Below are 20710 nucleotides of genomic sequence, written 5' to 3'. Positions count from 1 at the left end.
AGGAAGTTTTCCAGGTGTGGGTATGCATCCTTACTTTTTACCTGCCCCACACCTAGGCATGCCCCCACCCTCTCTCCATCTCTTCACACCTTTGAAAAGGAGGTGGAGTACTACATCACTATTCAGCTGAGTGTCCCCATCCCAGTGAGGCCCACCTGACTACAGGAACAACTCAGCACAAGAAGAGAGGAAACCTGTCTTCTGCCCACATGGGTCCTGTGGTCTCAAGTGGTGCAGATGATCCCACTGTTGATCACAGACGGTGGATCCGCCTGTGACACATTCAACATTCACCACATGCTGCATAGCCAGAGTACCACACTGGCATTCTGGATGACCCTCTAGAGTTGTCCTCAAGGGCAACCAGAGGATATAGTTACTATATGCTAAGTAAAATACACTAATAAGGGCAAATAAGTCACAGTTTAAAAAAAACTAAAATAAACTAATAAGCTCAGAGTTGGACAACCCAAGTTCCATTTTGGATGTACTAAATTTGAGTCCTACAGCTGAAGAGCTTCACTTCAACAACCCTAACTTTTCTTTGTAATATAAAAAACTTGGGTTAAAAATTACTATGCTGGAAACAATCACTTGAGAATAGGGCTGTGTAACTAAAAAAAAAGAATATATAAATATATTAAAATGAAGGGAGAGGGAGGAAAGAGGAGGAGTACAGCAGTTGTGAATTCTGCATGCAGAAGGAACATCTGGAAAACCAAGCTGGAGGAATTAGAAAATCAAACAGCTCTAGATAATACTGATAGGAAATGCAGGTCAAATTTCAGGGATATGATTAAGGACAGCAGAATGTTCCTGTAACAATTAAGGGATGTGCAAACAACAAATGCTCTGGCTAAGGAGTGAACCATCCTGGGGAAAAAATACAGTTTATGTTGGAGCTTTTCAGCCTCAGCACAACACTGGTGTAGCATGGAAGAGCACATCAGGTGCAAGTCCACATCAAGCTCACAAGCAACTGGAAACCATCTCCAGCTGCCAAGCAAACAAAGGATGTGGGACTGCCATGGACTAAGACAAAGAGTCAAATACTGCGGATTTTATTCCCAGCTCTGCCACACATTTCCTGCACAACCTTAGGGCAACAGGTTAGTCTCTCTGTGGCCACTTCCTCTTTCAACTCTTATCTAAACATTAAAAGGAACAAGAAGTTTGTGGCAGCTCTATAGCACAACAGATTGCTTCCAAAGAAAAATAAAACAAAAAATCTTGTGTCTTATCCCACGTCCTTCCATTTTCAAGTTGTGTGGAACATCTCCCTGGGCAGAGGCACAGTGCAGCTTCCCAGTGCAGTCACAACCTGCCCACACCCAGTACCAGCCTCTCTGCCCGGCCCATGGCACTGACAGTGCCCTGCCAACAGGTTCATTGCTGCCCAGCAAGGGCAAATCCCTCACCCTGCCTCCCCAAGGGCTGGGACACACTGAAAGGGCAGGGCAGGCTCTTCTGAGCTTCTGCCTTTTCCCCCTGCAGTTGTCCATAACCTTCCCAGTCATCATCATTTGAGCTGTACAAACACTGCACAACGAAAACAGTGACCTGACCGTGACCTGATCCTGACCATGATTTCTAAAGCAGTTAACGTTTTTCTATCACAAATGCACAGAGGAGCTAAACTTCAAGAGACAAAATGTCCACAACTTTTGTGTAAGATTGTGAGGATTGGATACTATTGGAGAGGCTATTTTTTTTCAGTGCCTCTACATTCTGGGCACTGGCTTCATTTCAAGGGCTATCACACAGACCTCACTCACCGTGGTTTTTCATCTACAACAACATAAGAGAGCAGAAATAAGAGATATGCTTTATCAGTTAAAGTAGTGGCACTGCTGTAGATGCAATGGTCCAGGGATATCAGCAACACATGGCTTGCAGGGAAGTAATATCCTCTTTCAGCATACCCAGCACTGCTGGATAAAATGAACGTGTTTTCAGACACACAAGTCCCCTGTAGGTCTGAAAGAAGAGCAGAAGCAAAACCAACACAAGTGCAGAGGTCCTAGCCAGAAGCCTGCTCAATCCTCTCTAGAGTATTTACACACAGGTCTAATTGAGGAATATCACCTTTCCAACTCTGTTCCGTATTTGTTAAAGCCACTATGACAGTTGACATATGCTGTGATGGACATGAATGTAAGATCCTTTCAATTACATTTTCTTTGTCTTGCCATTTCATGCCCCAAGGAAAAATATAAAGTGTCAAACTTTCATGTTAATTGCACTGAAACAACTTGAATTTACTCTGATGTATAAAATACTCTGATGTATAAAATCTCCCAGATTTTTCAAAGGAGAGATGGTATCATATGCTTACTTGTTTTGTTCCATTTCACTAAACAGACACTCTCCCTTATGCTAGATGAAAAGTTTAGCAATGGCAAATGTCAGTTTTAAATTATTTGATCTGAAAGCTACATCAGATCCTGTTCCAGCCAGGCTCTGGGGATAAAGGTGGCTAGCAAAAGAAACCATCCATACCAACACTCACACTAGAATCCTCCTCAAAGACATGGACCAAAAAATACCCAACACATGATTGATTGTCCCTGCAAGTGTTACGGACTCTCAGCATATCTGAACAACACAAATCCTTGCTGACTGTCTCCTCTGCCCCAACTGCTTTTCAGAGACTGAAAAATTATCTGTCACTGGACACATACTTAAGTCTAGGCTGATTAGGCTTCCCTGCAGAACTAAGCAGTTTGTTCCTAACCCATCTCCAAGGTCGGTGCTATCTGCTGACCAACAGACTCTTCAATGTCGTGTTTTCCAAGCAGAAACAAAGAGCTCACGAGCTTGTGCCCACTCTGAAGTTCGGGATTCTTGGAAGCTATATATTACTGAGCAGTACACCAGTGTAGGGGATTAATGAGGGCTTTGACTTTTACCCAGCTGCATGAGGGCAACCCCTGTATTCCCAGCCAGCCCTGCTTGCCCCCTCACCCCCAAAGGGAAGGGGGCAGAGGAAGGGCACTGTGGAGAGCGGGAGCTCACCAGCACAGCACTCAAAGGCACAGCCAAGCTGACTCCATCTGCAAACAGCATCAAGGAGAAATGAACATCTCCCACACAAAGAACAAGTGTGGAACCAGCCAGCTGATTCCCACCCATGGCAAACCCAAGAGAGGAAGTGGCAGGAGGTTAGAACAAAGGTTGTCTTTATCATCTGTGGAGGCATGAGCATGAGGAACTACAGAGGCTGTGAGGCACCCCCCTTTGTACTGAGGCCCCATGGTAACCTTTCAGCTCCATAGTCTGGGCTTGCACCTACATGGAACTGCCCCACAACACACCTCATGTCCGGGCATGAGAACAGAACAAGTAAGAGGCACTTGGTGCTTAGCACTTGCAGAGAAAAGAGCTCAGGAGACTGTGGGGACAGCTACACCTGGAGAGAGGTTACGCACTCCCCAGAACAAGATGTGGTGAATCAGGAAGAGCCAGTATCAGAGACAGGTAGCAAGAAGCCAAACCCAGCCAGCTCTACAGACCCTGTATATCACAGTCTCTGGGAGAAACATTCACAGAATCTTCAGCCAGGCTAAACATGAGCACCTGGGACAACCCCTGGCTGGTGGGTGGAAGCCAGCAGGTCCTCCTGCAGGGGGTCTTGTCACACCAATTAGTGATGCAGCTAACAACACTTTGCTTCAGAAGCAGGCTTAGCAGAGCAGATGCCTCACATGACCTCCACAACCATGTGAGAGCTGCCCCATGCATGCAAGCACAACACTTGCTCAAGGCCAGGGGCTGGGGGAAGTCACTGGACCTTCCAGAGACAGAGACACCTTCCTCCTCCCTGCTGGCTTTACTTCCCTTGCTGGGGTGAGGAAAATGCAGCCATGCAAACAGGCTATTGTTCCTGCCTGCTGAGCAGCTTGCCCTTTCTGACAGGCATCCCTCACTCTGCAAATAGAGCCATTTGTCAAAGGCAGACATGTAGCTGAATATAATTCTAGTTTAGCACACATACTAAATGGGTACAGCAGGATCAAACACCATGTTTCTTTCTAAGGCTGAATACAGTACCTCCCTGAATCCTCCTTTTTGAGAAGACATGGCTTTGGGACTTTTCCTGTTGTTTTGAGATTTGTTTTTTGAAGGAGTACCACATGCACTACATTAGCCCAGTCGCTTATCCTGAAGCACTGTGTGTGACAACCTACTCTAGGTGATTAATTCATTTCATTATATTACATTGGCGCACTGTGGTCTCATACCTAAACTTCCCACCATGGAAGGAATCTACAGGCAATGTATTAGTGAATAAATCCAAACCCAATGCATGACTGACCTGCCAGTTTTGGTGGTTTTTTTTTTAAACTAGAATGGTCTATGCTTACAACAACTATCTGATAATTCTTATTCAGAGAGAAACACAGAGTACAGCTAAATATGTATGTATGTACACACACAAGTAGACTTGCAAAAAAAAAAAAAAGAGCAACTGCATGCCACAGTGATTGTCAGCATTGAGATTTATACATTTAGACTGATTCTTACTCCTACTGAATTATTGCCTTCTTTCCTCTAATTTCCAAAATTACTTATTAACCAGCTGTCCCCATGGTTAGTTTTGTCAGCTGTTAGACACATAAATAAACAAATTATGAAGTAAGTATAGAGAATGATTAGAAGGAATGAAAAAGCACACTATATGCATAGTGTATTCATATTCAGCTGTCATGTGCCCCATCTATTCCTTTAATGGCTCTTTCTTCTCACTTCTCTTTGCTGACATTTACATTAAAAGGTGCAGTGTCTTTCAACTTCCATTTTGAACGAATGTTCCTTGTAATGAGCAACATAGGCTTGAAAGCATGTTTTCTGAAATGCAGTGAAAAGGTAATTTTAATGAAGGGAAACGAGAAAACTGGAGAACAGTAAATCGCTTTGCAATCTGAATTAATGCCTATTTGGAAAAGGCTCAACTGAGGAAGGAGATGTAAGACTTTTGGCAATGCGAATTCTAATTATTTCAAGTCTTGGCAGTAATTTTATCAAATAGTAGCAATTTCATTAAAAGGTGCACTGGTAATCATCTACATAAGGCCTCCAGAGGGGAAAATATACCAATAATTGCATAATTATGTTATCACTGCTCTTATGATGGACCACATTAAATACCACAAAGAGGAACGCTGCTTTTTACTTTCTCTAGATATTTAGTTCAGTACATTTTCCTAGAAGATTACAGCAATAAACAAGACTTTCAGATTAACATGTTCACCAAATTTTGCAGAAAAGACACAGCTATCTTTCATGTCCATAATACTTTGTATTCTCCTTTCCTTCATTGAAAGAACTGACAGATTAATGAGAAAAATTCTGGGTGTAGTAAAAAGATAGAGTATTTATATAGTTGTGTTACCAAAATACAAGTCATTACATAATGTCATACAGGCACATGGTACAGGATCCAGGATTTAAGAGGCAGGTTTTGGGATGTTTCCACATTTGTCTGTATAAATTAAGTGTACCTATTCAGAGATTTTTGATAAGCCTGCAAGAACTTAGATTTCCCTTGTCTAAATAACATTAAACTTTTCTATTAAGATGTTGGTAAAAAATTATTGTAAAAGTATTGTTTTACAGACAATACCAAACCTAATAAGTCATTTTTAGTGAGGTACCTAGTGTATTAGATATGTATCTTTGCCTATGCCTTCTTAAACCATGACTGGGACAGTTTCAGGAGGAGTCACTGGCACATTTCTCAGAACACCCTCAGGTGAAAAATTTCACCTCAGACAATCACACCAACACCCAGGAACATCTGTCACTGATGTTGTCTTAGATAGAAGTGCTTTGAATATAGAGACTTGGATATATTTCTGACAATTCAGCTTCATTTCCTCAGTCTTTTGGCAATGAGATAAATAACTCTCCGTTATCACAGAAGTCCAACTTGTAGTTTTTGCTTTTAAATTGTACTTTATTCTCTAGTTTACTTATAAGCCTTATCAGAAATTGCACATACATGACATATATACATGTAACTGCTTACTGATAAGCAGTCCTCCTTCCTGCTCCAGGAAAGATACACAGAGGACTACTTCATGTGAGTGCAGCCCAAGTGCCTGCTTAAACAGGGAATCCCATTCCATCATCTCTTCTGAATAGATCTAGATTATAGGAGACCAGAAATACAGGGCTTGCTTCTGCTCCTTCCATGGGACCTCTTTTATTGTGCTGCATATCTCAAATCCTAGGTATGATAACATTAATACTCCTGCAAAGTCAGCAATTTTAAGTATAATACCTGGAAGTCAGACATGCTATGGAATAGGAAACTTTAACAGCTTGTGTTAAAATGAACACTAATGGGAGGAAGCTTTTATTTTGTGGAAGGTAATATAATTGCTTTTCAAAATATAAAAGTTAAGCTCATCCAGACATGGAAAGCACTTCCATAGTATAGACAATAGCAAACAAGCATCAAAAGTGAAAAAGAGAATCAACCAGCCACTGCACAGCAAAAAAATGAATGCTTCAGGATCAGGTCCTAGCACAGAATTGTATATAAGGCATACAAACAGAATCATTTCAGGTAAAAATACCCCATATTAAACGGCATATTTAATGTAATATGACATGAAAAAGTAAAACCATGGCATTTTTATAATGTATATTTTCCTTTTAAAAGGTAAAAATACTCAACAGTGATTTTGAAAATACAGCAATGTAAATTTAAACTTACAGCTCCTCTAATCATTATAAAAGTAAAAGTAAAAATTTATTCAAGCTGGAAATTTGCTGTCAACATTTTAAAGATAATATAACTACTGGATTCATCAAAGTCAGCCCCTGAGCACCTTCAGGCAGGTTGTGCTGCAGCAATAAACCAGCCTTTGAGATGTGGAGTTTCCTAGCAGGTGCAGAGAAAATATTTTCTTTATTTCAGTCCATTCAATACAACTCAATTAAGCATCTAGTCCATTCAAAGAGGAGCTACTGATCTGGAGTTGGAAAAAAACCCCATGAATGTTTCCTTCCATTGCTATTCTAAGAATAAGGAGAGAATGACATGGACTAGTCCTAAAATTTTTGTAGCATAGTGATTAGAAGCCATCAGTTTTGACTACAGATAGGCCTTTCAGGCATTAATTCTTTTTTTCAAAACATTTCTCAATGAGTTTTTTCTTCTGAATTGGCTGGCTTCTATGTGGTGCAATTTTTTATCTAACGGAAGAACATTTCAGAATTCTTGTTTCCGTCATTGTAATCGATGCAAATCATCAGCAAAAATCAATTATCTAATACAAGAAATGTCAACATTTTCTATTTTCATACTAAAACATACACATGAAGAATCAGGATCAGTGTATATATAACAAGCTACATAATTGCTTAAATACAGGCACAGTGATTAATCAAAGTAAGTATAACATTAACTGCAAAGGCTATATTTAATTAAAACTCTATCTCAATGGTAATAAAGGAGGTTAAACCTTTCTTTGCAAAATGATTAAGTACAAATGCAAAACAGTTAAAATGAGGCTTACTGTTGGCTGATTTAAATCATGATTAAAATCAGATTTACAATGCTTTGAATCAAATTGAAGCACATAGTACAGGGGGAGGTGACCATTTTATTGGACCTGGAAACACTGCATTTCTCATCTGCAGTCAGATGTCAGTTTTAAGATTGTATCTGGAAAAAATGCAAACAAGTCTGAGAGGGCTGAGAAGAGCAGGAGGAGGAGGAGTTACAAAAGATACTCCAAAAGAAAATGTCTGAAAAGGTTTATCATGGAAAAGAGAAGCCGAAGGGTTTATATCATCGATGTGTAAAATAGTATTATAAAAAGGATGGTGATGAGTAGTTCACATATCCAAAAGACCATGAGAATAAAAGGATGGAATTAGGCAACCAGCAAGGGAGATTAGGTATCAGAAGCTTTTGACCTTTAATACCTATTTACTAGAAAAAACAGGTGGTAAGAGTCTGCAGCACAAATCTGCCTTAGAGCAGGTTACAACAAAAGTCTGTGTGGGGAGATCTGCTCCATCTGACTACAGGGGAGAGCTGGGGACAGAGCAGATCTCTGCAGGTCTCCTCCAGCCTTACTCAGAGTTCTATGGGAGCTTCCTGAGACTTGCTGTGTCTATGAAAAGCCCAGCTGCAGGAAAAAGATGAATGCATGAGAAAATCAGATTTCATACAGCAAAGAATGAAGTTTCCAGTCCTGAGGCCTGCAGACAAAACCTTCAACATGTGACATCCAGCGCAGCCATTAACTCCTGAACAAAAAACAGATTAAGTAAGAGAGCCAAGAGCAAGTTTTAAATCTCATGATACCTGTCAGCAGGAATCTGGTTAGTTCTGAATGGCCTAGGTATGTGAACACCCAAAACATTTCTATTACACAGCTCACTGGGATTTTCCACCCCTTCAAAGCATGCAGGCTCTCAATGACAGGTTATAACCAACCAAGCTTGATTTCTTTTTCCTGTGTGGCTTTTGCACAATGCCTTTCTGTAAAACAAACCCACCCCAGCCTTCTCTTCTCCAGACTGGACAGCCCCAGCTCTCTCAGCCTGTCTTCACAGGAGACTTGCTGCAGCCCTCTGGTCCCTCACGAGGAGCACAGTCACCCTGCAGGAGCAGGGGACAACTGCTCAGGACTGACAGGAAAAGACAGGAGATGTAGGACTAACCTGGCATTTGCCATGCTTCCAAAGAACCTGTAAGAGATGCATCTCTCTGATTTTCACATTTGCCTGCCACAGTGTTCATCTCTTCTTAACTTAAATCAGCCCATGCATCCTCTTTATCACTTAGATTTACAACTGCCAGTGCTTAGTTGACCGGAGAATTCTTCTCCATATCAGATATTCGATTGTGTTACGTGATTACAGATTCAACTGCCAAGATGACATTTAAAATTATAGACATTGAATGCAGTCAGCTCCCCCAGTGACAAAAAACCCTGTAGCTCTTAATGGTACCCAGTGATGCTTCATTTTAGTTCAATTTCCAGAAATGATCCCCATGGAGCAGCCCAGAAGTTGCATAGCATGGTAGCAACATTAGAAATTTTTTCTGTTATTTACATGTCTCTTTGCTGGTAAAGTCAAGAGCCTGACATGCTGTAAAAAAATCTTTTGCAACGTGAAAGATATCATTAAAAATCCATTAAATCTGAAAACCGGTGTTTTCAGAATAAATCAATATAATCCCCAAGAGGAAATCCACTGAGAAAATAACATTTACTGAGCTTTCTAATTGGTATCCCCTAGAAAACAGGAGTCACGTTGTCCCCTCAAACACAGATGTTTACACTCTCCTTATGCTTTTATCACTAACGGCAGCAATCTTGGCCAGTGGACAAACAATACACTTCAGTTGTCATTAGGTTTGGCAGCCAGCCAAGGAGACTGCTCACACGCGTAAAATTACGTTCATTTATGACTGTTTGCAGGATTCATTGTCAAACAGGGTCCTAGTGGGGAAAAAAAACCAACCTACTTCTAGCTTCCTAAAAGTCACTGAAAAAGACAACCACAGTACTATAGAATACAGTAATATAGAAGTATAGTAGTAATTTTAAAATTCGTTTTATGGCAAGTTCTCATAATTTCTGTGTGCATTCTCTTCAGATTGTTTTAAATAAATGACCAAAAGATGTAACACACTTTCCTTAGGCGCCTCAGCATCAACTCTTCTCTCCTGCCCAAAGTTACAATGAACACCTCAAGCTCTGTTACAGCTGAGAAGCCCCAACTAGGGAAGCTGAGTTTCCAAGGGACAGAAACATCTGCAACTTGTTTCTTGTGCATGGGAACAGTCAGAAAGACATTCCAAAATTTTAGAAAGGTAAAGTTATGTACTCCAAGTGAGAGGGTACTTACAGTGAATGCAATGCATTAGGATATCAGACCTCATTTCCTCTAGCCATTCTCTGAACAGCTGAAAGAGACTTAAGGAAATGAGTCAAAATCCTGGAAGATGTTTGTACTAGATGAAAAAGAAAACAACATCTGTAAAATCATGTGTCACAGCCATAGAGCAAGACAATGTGTAACACTCGATCTCTGCAATGGCATTCATCTTCATGGAGAGAGAAAAAAATAAAAGCTGAAAAGTGGCTTAACCTTGAGCAATTACTGCCTCTCTTCTACAAGACTGATATGAGATTGTATCAGTCATTGTGTGTTGTAGATAAACATATATGTTGTTGAAACTCTTGGATGCTGCGTGGCTCTAGTTTTATCCAGAATTTGTTGTTCCTTACCTTCAGATTCCATCAGACTGTTTAGTATTTGGACTAGAAAGCAGCTTTCCTTCAAACTACACATGCCTAGTATTTGGCATTTAGTTTGGCAGCTCCAGACAGTCCTTAAAGATCTTTCTAATAGCTTGCAGTAACAACAAATTATAGTTCAGACAGAAATCTAAATACTACAGAGATACCATTAGTCTCTCAGAACAGACCAGAGAGCAAAAAGGACAAGCTTCACTAGGAGAACCTCCAACTGACTGGAATATGACCCAAATGTTTCTCCCAAGACCTGTCCTAGCTCATGTTTACATGTGCTAAAGACATATCCCTTCCAATTCCACCTGTATCCTGGGGCAGCATGTCCCTTCTGGAGGTGACTCAGGATCCTTTGCTGAATTCAGGCACCTGCAAAGAAGCGTTACTGTTTGGACAATCACTGGGAGAGCTGGAAAACCCACAGAGAGCCAATACAACCCAACAGTACTACAGCTGCAGTCATCTGTTGACAAGAGGCTCTCTCTGGCAAAATAAGCACATGGAAATGCCTTCAGTCTCTGTGAATGGTATTTAAACAGGATGTAAATGGGAGTCTCACTTCTTGCCAAATTTGTCACATTCTTTATTACAAAGCCCGAACAAAAATCACTCACGCACTTGTAGAGAAAAGGTTCCCAGTGGCAGTGCAGGGAAAAAGAGTTGAATATTGAGCAATCTTTGACATTTCCATTCTGCTCCTGGCAGTGCCCTTAGGCTACATTTCTGCACAGGAGACTCTGCACTGCCACAGGGGAGGGAGGAAAAGGAGGAGAGAGCAGAGATGGAAATGTGAGTAGGGAGGGCAAGATACTCAGATGGCTTGAGGGGGGTCAAGGCAGTGACTGAATGACAGCAATCAGAATCCTGATCAAATTCAATCTTCCTTCTTCAAGCTTCTTCCCTCGTGGCTGATAGGTAGCAGGGAGCATCATGAAAACAGACATTCTTCCCTCTGGGCACAGGGAGAGTCTCCTATTACTCTGCATCTGACTGCGGGGGAGGGAAAAAGGTTGCAATGATGGATGGATGCTGAAGGGAACCATGTCCAGTCTTTCATGACCACAGGATGGAAACACAAGGGATTCTGGCAGAGTACTGGATGATGGGGGACAAAGCATGCCTTGAGGGAGGACAAGAGAAGAAAAGAGAAAAGATCATTCCAGAATATTGCATCAAAATGAGGACGAGGCAAGTCCCAAATTGAAGGAAGTATGGAAGCATGTTAGCTTGCAAGTAAAACAAAGAGTAGGAAGGGACTATGGACAGAAAAGATGAATGGTTTACCCTTTGAGAAGCTACATTTGAGCTGTTTTCTACATCCTCCTTCCCAGCTTGCAAACCAAAGGAAGACGCTCTTGACCAACAGCCAAAAAAGGATACTTATTATAAACCTGTACACTGATAAACAGGATAGGTCTCAACAGGGAGATCATCCCAGCCAAGTGTCTACACTGAGACAAAACCAAAAGTAGCACAGGGCCGAACTAGCTCTGGAGCAATCCAGAACAGCACACCAGCTCTGTCCTGCCTGTCACTTCTAAGGTTCCTATACTACTGCCAGGACTCAGACCATCACATTAATACCTTGCCCAGCACCACAAAACCAGCCCAGAATACTCCTACACCTGTGTGATACACAGACGATGCACATGCATATCCAAGGACAGCTGTCTTTTGCAGTAGCAGGTTATTTCTTACAACATGGTGTGGTTTTGCTCACACAAGTTTTTGTCTGATGTGTCCCTGAAGTCTCCCACAAGTAAGTGTACAAACCCAGAACGAGAAGAACGATCATGAGGAAGGCTCTCATTGATTCTCCTTGGTTCTCCAGTACTCTGGAAATTGCACCTCTGTCTTCCAGGACCGCTATCAGTGGTCCTCTCAGAATCCTCAGAATCCTCACTGTTACCCAAGCTTTCCTTAAGGACAGCCTAACTATATGATGAAGGATAGCCTTAAAGTGCAGGCAAGAAATTAATGAAGTAAAGAAAGCTGGCAGGTATTAATCATTTCAACATTTAAAAAATTTCTTTCTAGGAATAACTCATGGGTAGGAGACTTTTCCATTCCTGTGGCCACAGCATTTTGCAGCCTTATGTGAGTACTTCTAAATAGGAAAGCCCAAATTGCCAGATACCACATTTACTCAGATTACCAATAAACAAAAATACAGCAAACACAAAAAGTTACCTTAAAAAAACCGTTAAGGCATCCTAAAGTGTTTTACAACGAAGAAGTGTAAATTGTCACTGCTGCTGGTTTCTGGTGTTTTAGCGGTATTTGCTGCCCTGGGCAGCGGCTGGCGGAACCCTCCCCGCCTGTGTCACACAGGGTGCTCTGCGAGGCTCCTCTCTGGTGGTGGCAGCAGACGTTAAACACCTATCGCTGTGCATCGCTTCCCTGGATCCTAACCTCGTTCTTAGATAAGCAGCGAAAGAACCTTTCATGTTATCTCCTTTCAGACTTTAGTGCCCAGGGCCAGATTCCTCCCCAGGTCTAGCAGCGACCTCCTTCCAGCACCATCGCGGGACACAGCCAAACGCCTCCTAAGCCCACAGACCACGAAAGGAGATGCAGGGCGGCTCTGAAAGCCCTGTGCGAAGTCGCCCAGCTCTGCAGCCACATACAGTATTTAAACCATTAGACCTGTGCTCCCGGGCTGAGAGGTCAACAAATAAACTCCCTTTTTAGAAACGAGTGGAAGGGAACCTACAACACATCAAAGTTTCAGCACCAGCTGATCCCCTGAAGGCCTGAGAGGCTCCTATCGCCCTCCTTTTCACCGCGAAGGTCCGTCAGTGCCGCAAGAGATAAGCCCCGATGCCCTGCCCCGCTGGGGCTGCACCGGCGGGCGCAGAGGGCACCGAGCCCACCTGCACCCCCGGGAGCTGCACAGCCTGGACACAGCCCACCTGCTCCCGCGGGAGCTGCACAGCGCTGGACACAGCCCACTTGCTCCCACGGGAGCTGCACAGCGCTGGACACAGCCCACCTGCACCCCCAGGAGCTGCACAGCGCTGGACACAGCCCACCTGCTCCCGCGGGAGCTGCACAGCGCTGGACACAGCCCACTTGCTCCTCCGGGAGCTGCACCCCGCTGCACAGCGCTGGACACCTGACGCCGGCTGCTCGTCCCTGCCCATTGTTCAACGAGCACTTAACCGCGGGGACGTTTTGTACTGATCCCCGGACAGTTTATTGTCAAAACAGCCCGGCCGGGGAGGTGGAGGGGGGGTGGAGGGGTTCCCTGCCGGCCCCTCTCCCAGCCCCGGATAGCCGCGCACGGCAAACAAAGGACTTTATTTCTCCGGCGGGGCGTCCCACCAGGGCAGCGCGGGGCGATGCCGGGCACAGCGCGGGCTGCCGCCCGACCCCCGCCGCGGCGCTGCCCCGTGGAAGGGGCCGCCAGCGCCGAAGTTTTCCCCGCCGCCGCCGCCCATGCTGATCCCGGCCCCGCGGGGCTCCGCGCCCGCCCGCGCCCGCGGCTCCCACCTGCGGGAAAGAGGCTCAGCAGCAACAGCAGCAGCAGCGCGGTGTGTGCCGGCTCCCGGGCGAGGATCGCGCCCTCCATCCCGGCGCGGCTGCCGCTCGCAGCGCCCGGCGCGGAGATGCCCGAGCCCCGCGGGAGGGAGCGGAGTAGAGGCGGCCCCGCCCCGCCCCGGCCCCCGCCCCGCCGCCGCCGCGGGGATGGGCGCAGGTGAGCGAGGCGCCCCCGCCCCCGGGAAGGGCCGCGCGCCGGGAGCCCCCGCGGGCTCGCCCTGAAGCCCCTAAAGAGAACGGTTTAAGAAAAAAGCACAGAGCCCCGTGGCTGAACGTGCGCACGGTGCTGTCGTGGGGGAGAGCTCGCCCTCCTCACGGGCAGCATTCTGCCGTGCCGAGCACCCCCAGGGATCGGGGCCGCGTAAGCCCAAGTGGAGCGTGGACCGGAGAAAGGCGGGGGGGAGCGGCCGGGCTGGGCACAGGAGCTGGAAACGGAGAGAGCATCCCTTAAAGGGCAGGTACAAAAGCGTATTTGCCTAGCTTTGAAATCCTCACTGATCGCTCCTGGAGGTGTCACAGCAGGTTCTGGAGGCACCAAAGGTATCGCCTCCGCCCTGCCTCGCACTTCTGGGATCGACTCAGCCCGCTGTGGGCCACCACCTATTAAGGGCCAGAGCACCTAGAGTGAGACTTAAAAGTGTGTGCTGTGGCACAAAGCGAAGACTTGAAAGAAGTGGCTGGTTTGGTATGGAAAAGAGAAAACTGACAGGGAGCTTAACAGTGGAAAGGGTCCTTAAGAAAAGGATTGTGAGCGATTGTTTTTCATGTTCCTCAAGGGCAAGATAAAAAGTTATCGTCTTAATTCTCAGGAAAAAAAATCGCTTATATGTAAGGAAGGCGATTGCAAAGAGCAAGGAGGATTTAGACTACAAATGCATTGCAAGAAGGGGTTGTGGAATCCCACAGAGGGAGTTTTTTAAGCACCGATGAGACCACTGACGGGTATCTGGGAGCACTCCCTTCTGTAGCTGCAGAACTGGAGTGGAGCTGCTCTGCAGGCATAAATAACACAAACTACACAAATGTCTAGCTTTAACGCTACTTTGGCAGTCAGTGTCACACGCTGTTGAGGTGGAAGGAAGGTAGACAAGTGACCCAGGCAAAAGAGTCATGTATGCATTCCCCAGCCATGCTCTGCCCAAGGTAGCAGCACCTGAACAGGCAGGTGGACAAAGGACACACAGATTGTCAGAAAACCCATAACAACACTTCTGGATGTACAGAAAGATGCAGAGGACATATGGCAAAACTTTCACCCCTGGAAAAGCATAAATGTAGACTTCTTGAAATGTGTCAGTACAGATCCAAAAAATTATTGAAGGTAAAATATTCCTTTTTTTTCTTCATCTTCCTTTCTTTTTCACTCCTGTCAGATTTTTTCCCAAGGTTAATAGCGCTGTCCCACATGGTCCAGCATGAGATGAAAGTCTTGTCTTACATGTTTAAAATGGCTCTCTCCGTTTCTTTACGCTCTTTCATCTCTGACAGCCAGTCTCTTTTGATAGGTGAATCCTTCCTCTGCTGCAAAATGGAATACTTTTTGTTAGCACACCAACAATTTCTAAATCAAATAGCGTTTTAAAATCACGTTTCTTACTAGGTGCTAGCCTCATCGAATTAATCTTAGGGAGGAAAAAATTTACCAAAATACTTAATTTATTAGTGCCCCCCTCATTTTCCAGGTGTTTCTGTAGGAGAAAAAAAGTGAACTGGAATTTTTTAATGTAAACACTCAGAGCATTTAATTTCTTAAAGATGCAAAGGCAGGGCACTGTACACTGTAAGAGGTTTTCACTGAAGCATTATCAAGGAACATGTGATGTTGTTATTGTGGCAGGTTTTTCCCTGTTCTCCTTGATTAGTGCTCCTTCGGTTAGTGGCCTGCCTTTAGGTCCTGCACATCCCTGATCACATGAATCCGAACTCCGCGTGGCTCTGCATCATATGCCTCATTTTCACAAACATTAGCTCAATGTTGGATCTCAAAATCAAAGTGGCAACAGCATTCTCCACGTGCTTTGACTGACTATAAATAGCAACAGTAAGTGGGAAACAAAGGTGAATTGCTTTTAACCTTTCCCCTTCATTTATTTTTAATAATTATAATGATAAATGCAGTTGCCCTTTTCAGTGGATTGCACTAAATGCTGTAAATTCTGTTGTCTATATCCTGTTTGCATTATAGAAGCAAAAGAAAGTTTCTTGAGCAGTGGAGGTTTCTCTTAAGTCTTTTTCCTACCTTTGTCCGAAATATGTGAGCATAAACCAGAAAGGTTCTTCTTTGGCTTTGCAGCCAGCCTCACATGTTCCTCTCTTCAGTTTGACAACTGAAGGTTGACATTTGGGAGAGTGTAGAATGAAGAGAGAGACAAGAGAGATCTACAGCCTTTGGACACAAAACAGATTTGGAGATAAGAGTGATAAGCTTGGAGAAATATGTGAAATTATATTTGAGAAGTTCACTTCAGCTTGAAAGCCTGAAAGTAATTTAAAATTTGTGGATGAGCTCCTTTGAAAAGTCAATTCAAAATATTGCTTTTAGATATCCATGGGAATGCTTGCTGAAGTAAACATTGAATAGGTCAATAATATCGGTAAGATTAAGCTAATGCCATCAAAAAACTGCTGCTTTAATGAAGGGCTTGTCATTTCTGTATCTGAATGGAAATGCATTTGGAAATGAGTGAGTTTGATGGTTTAAAACAATTTATTTGTCAGAGCTATGAAAACCTTTTTTACAGCATAAATAATCTTAGAATCTTTTTATCTATGACAAAATGTATCTATTGAGAAGAGAGGAAATACTCTTCTGATACAGCCAATCAATGCTGGCTAAAATCCTTCCCGATAGCCCACGATAACAATTTCTTCTATAAGGCTGTAGTTTCTTTTTTCTAAATTGCAGATTGACAGACTTTAGGCTGGAACATGGCTCTCTCATATAAACTGGCAGCCCCAGCAAACCAGACAGCTTCAGAATTAACTCCTCTGTGATTCCTGAAGGCTTTGAGAAATTACAAGAGTTTGAAACACATATTGATTTACCAATGTTGCTGTAAAACCTATCTAATCACAGGGATAAAAGTTTGTTAAGCTTTTAAAAAGTAAAAAGTGGTTAAATTTCTGCCTTGTGCACTCATCTAAAACATCATTTCTGAAGGGTTACTGTTAGGAATGTCATATGACCATTGTGCAAAAATATATACTCAGCACTCTGCTGTATCTTGACCCTAATCAGCAAAACTGTAGCTGTGGATTTTCTCAGCCTCTTGCTTTATTAATTAAAAAAAAAAAGTGCATTAAGTCTGCTGGCCTAAACTGTTGGTACAGGAAGGTGTAATCCAGCAGGACCTGTTTTCTAGAAACCTTGAGATTTTGGGACATCCCATTGCATTGCTTTTATTAATCTCTAGTCTTCTGCTCTTCTTGCTGACATGTTAGGGTGGGTAAGTGGAGTAAACTGGTAGCATTTGATAGGCATTTGTCTTAGGACTTCATCTGTAGATGGCAGGATTATAATGTCTTCATGCAGTTTAACTGATGAAACATCTGATATTTTAGAGGGATGACACTAAAATAAATTCAGATAAAGTGGACACCTTTATCTCATTCCCCCTGGAATATGAATCTTCAAACTGAATCCATTCAGTATTACTAAAGTGAGAGGTGTATCTTATCCCCTTTTAATCCAATTGTGGAGAATACTCACTAAATCCCATTGTGCCTGTGATCTTAAACTAGCATTGCCATCCTAGTTAATTAAAGATTTTTCCAGCATTGAATGTCAATGAGAGCCCAGATAGAGTCGTCATTGAAGCTTGAAATATATGCTGGTTTTGAAGACATCTTGTGTTATCACATGCATGGCACACTATTGTTAACACTGTTTTATCAGTCTAAGCTTAAGTGGAATATAAAGGCTCTAATCTTCTTGATAGTATTTTTTTTTTAGTTTATAGCCTGCAATCTTACTAAGAAAAGAGATTTGTCTTTATGAACTGCCAAGTGTAGTTCTTGCCTTTATCACTTGCAGCTTTATTTGCACAGGCCACTGTTGAGAATTGACTCTGTGCAGCAACCTAGGTCTTTTCAAGTGTAGTTTTGTCTTACTTAATTTTATTGCTGGGTTTTGTCTTACTTAATTTTATTGCTGAGTTGTTGTTGGGTTGTTTTTTTTTCATGAGTTGAGCGTATCAAAATAATTGTGGAGAAACAGCTGATGTGGCTTCCTTAAATGTATTCTCCTTTCCCAGCTTACTGCCCTACCCATTCTTCCCTGGCCAGCTCACATACAGCAGCTTTGGGCTGCAGACCCAGAGAGCCTTGTCCTTGCCCTCTCTGCCTGCTCCCCACAGGATCTTAATGCCTTGGCTGCTGAAACCATATCCAGGCTCTGAATCTCGTGACAAGAACTAACTTCGCTTTTCACTTTATAAAGACTCCTTCTGTGTTTTCTTACAGTGCTTTGCCATATCTGCAGTCTAAATAAATGGCTAGAGGGAGGCTTGTCAGGCATTTTTCTCTGAGGTGATTAAAGCCACATGAGATCCAGTTGACTGCTTTGACATATTTGCTAAATTGCACTGTTTTGCTTATAAATCTGGGGGTCAAATAAGAAGATCACTAAAATAAAAGCAAAGGAACTGCCTTGATTGAGATAATATATGTCAAAAGCATGATGTGGAGAAGAGGGTGTTTCTCTTGCCTGTGTTCCCTGAGTACTAAAAAGCTTGGATTTTTATCATGTCTTGTTTGTCACCTTGCTTCTCAAAGTATCTTTCTTTAACATATTTTAATTTAGCATTCTTTAGGTGTATCATAAACTGCTTGGCTCCTTTTTAGGTTTGCAAAGTATCTTCAAAGCTCTTTCGGTACCATTTTGTTTATAGCTTCGTGTAGTTTGAAGAAATGTCTCAGTTCCCCATATTCAGCTTTAAAATGTGTTACTAACTTGGGTTGTACTTTATAGGCAAGCAGCCTGTTTTGACTCCTCTTGTTAGTGCAGCTCTCACATGTCTGTTGTGGAGCCTTCAGCCTTTGTCAGAAGAACATCATATGAGCCTCCTGCTCTGTGCTCGCCCCATCTGCAGGGCCTGCTCTGCCTCCTTGTACAAAGCAAGGTAGATTTGTCACAATGCTACCACCTTGTCTGGAACAAGGATATCAGTGTTTGGTCTTAAAAACAGCTGGTATTTATTTCAGAGAGGACAGTTCTTAGAGTGGCAAACAGACTCTACATGTGACCCATTTACTGTTTCTCGTAGAAAGACCCAGAAGCCTGGTCTTCTTGGCTGCCTCTTCACAAAGCTTGTCTCAGTTTCTGCTCAGTTTTGTTCCGTTCCCAGGATGACTATGGGCAGCTGAACTAATTAGAGAGTAAGATACTTATTAGTTGGCATCTCCATCTCTGGGAGGGTAACTCCGATCATTGAGAAAGCTGGCCCTGCAGCTTGCTACAGATGTATCCACAGAGCTAACTTTGCCTCTCACTTCTGTGCCTGCAGCCTTTTTAAGTAATCCCTGTAAAATTAAAATGCTGTAAATGCTGTTGCCACTCTCTCTGGAGTAGCTGACCCTCACCAAGGCAGTGCTGTGGTGTCTTAGGGGACCACACAGCAGGTATGTATGTATTTAGGCTTTCATTACTATCTGCCTTCACAGTTCTTGGTAACCAAATGTCTCTAAGAGATTATTTTCTTATCAGTCTTATTCCATTTTCCTACAGCTATCTTGTACTGCCAGAGGCTTTGAGGACTTTTTATTTTTTTTTCATCTCTGTGTATTTGTGAATGCAGTATATATTATAAACCCCATGCCCACAGTGTTGGTAGACCTACACAACACTGGAAGAGTTAAGGGTTGTCAAAAATGCCTCCTCATTAAGAAAGTCATACTCATCATATTTATCATCCAGTCCTCTCTTTTTTCACCTGTAGAAGGTTTTTCAGTCTTTCTGATAAGAGTTTTCAAAATGGGATGGTGCACTGAGATGGATATTTCAGTCAGCAGCCTGTTATGTAGAATAAGTGAGCTTTTGCAGACACTTTGCTTCACAATGAATGCTTGCTGCCCGACACCTGGAAAGACCTGAACCAAGGGATTGCACCTTGATAAATTTGCATGTTGATGACTTAGTTTGTGTGGATAACCAGAAGGAAAAAAAGAGTTAGTGAAGATGCTCATCAGTAAAAATGGTACTTGTCCCTGTGAGACACGTGATACTAAAGCCAGCTGATACTAATGAAATCATCTAGATTTAGAAGGCTTGTGAATTTGGATATTCTGTTAAATAGGATGGCTGCTCATCATTTTTTCTCCTCTGCTTCTGAGTTTAAGGGTATTTACTAGGGTCATATCAATTCAGTATGCTCAAATTCAGACAAATGAGTTTCAGGATATGTTTTCTGTGATCCTTTTCCTATTTTATTTCAGTTTTTTTTGGGAGTGAGTTGACATTAAAATGATGGTTACTTAGGTATTCAATTTATCTAGATGTTTCTAAACATTTCCCCCTACAAATCTGTCTGATATGCAATATAAACGCCTGCATTACTGTAAAAAAATTCTGAAGACCATATCTATTTTTGTCATGGTATGTTAAGTTGGTTCCCTCTTGTGTGCTGTTTCTGCTTTTGAATTTGAGAGCATTGCTGGAAAGCCCCTGATCCCAGCTGTAGACACCATGCCAGGCTACAAATTGTGTGTAGGTTCCCACACTCACCTATTAGGAGGTGACCTCCAGCATCTGTACCAAGCTGTGTTTTCAGAGCTCACTTTTGTACCTGCAGTGGAAAAGCTGTGATTTTGCTTTTGCCTGATATAAATCTTACAGACATTTATATCTGAAAGTCAGGGTCCCTAATTAACTGCCTGTACGGCCATCCCCT

At 43.0% G+C, this 20710-nt stretch overlaps 1 protein-coding gene across 1 annotated transcript in view; it reads right to left on the bottom strand.

Annotated features, from left to right (window-relative positions):
- The window catches only part of KIT (KIT proto-oncogene, receptor tyrosine kinase), a 55370-nt gene extending 41360 nt beyond the window's left edge, over positions 1-14010 (bottom strand). Inside the window, exon 1 of the mRNA XM_064710403.1 lies at positions 13776-14010. Within this exon, the coding sequence (XP_064566473.1) occupies positions 13776-13854 (79 nt within the window). The 5' untranslated portion in view covers positions 13855-14010. The remainder of the gene's footprint in view (positions 1-13775) is intronic.
- Between the last annotated feature and the right edge of the window lie 6700 nt (positions 14011-20710).

The sequence above is a fragment of the Zonotrichia leucophrys genome, chromosome 4 (assembly GCF_028769735.1).
Source record: "Zonotrichia leucophrys gambelii isolate GWCS_2022_RI chromosome 4, RI_Zleu_2.0, whole genome shotgun sequence".
In the NCBI taxonomy this organism is placed as follows: domain Eukaryota; kingdom Metazoa; phylum Chordata; class Aves; order Passeriformes; family Passerellidae; genus Zonotrichia; species Zonotrichia leucophrys.
The sequence above is the reverse complement of the archived record's forward strand: the minus strand, read 5'-3'. Positions and strand labels throughout refer to the sequence as shown.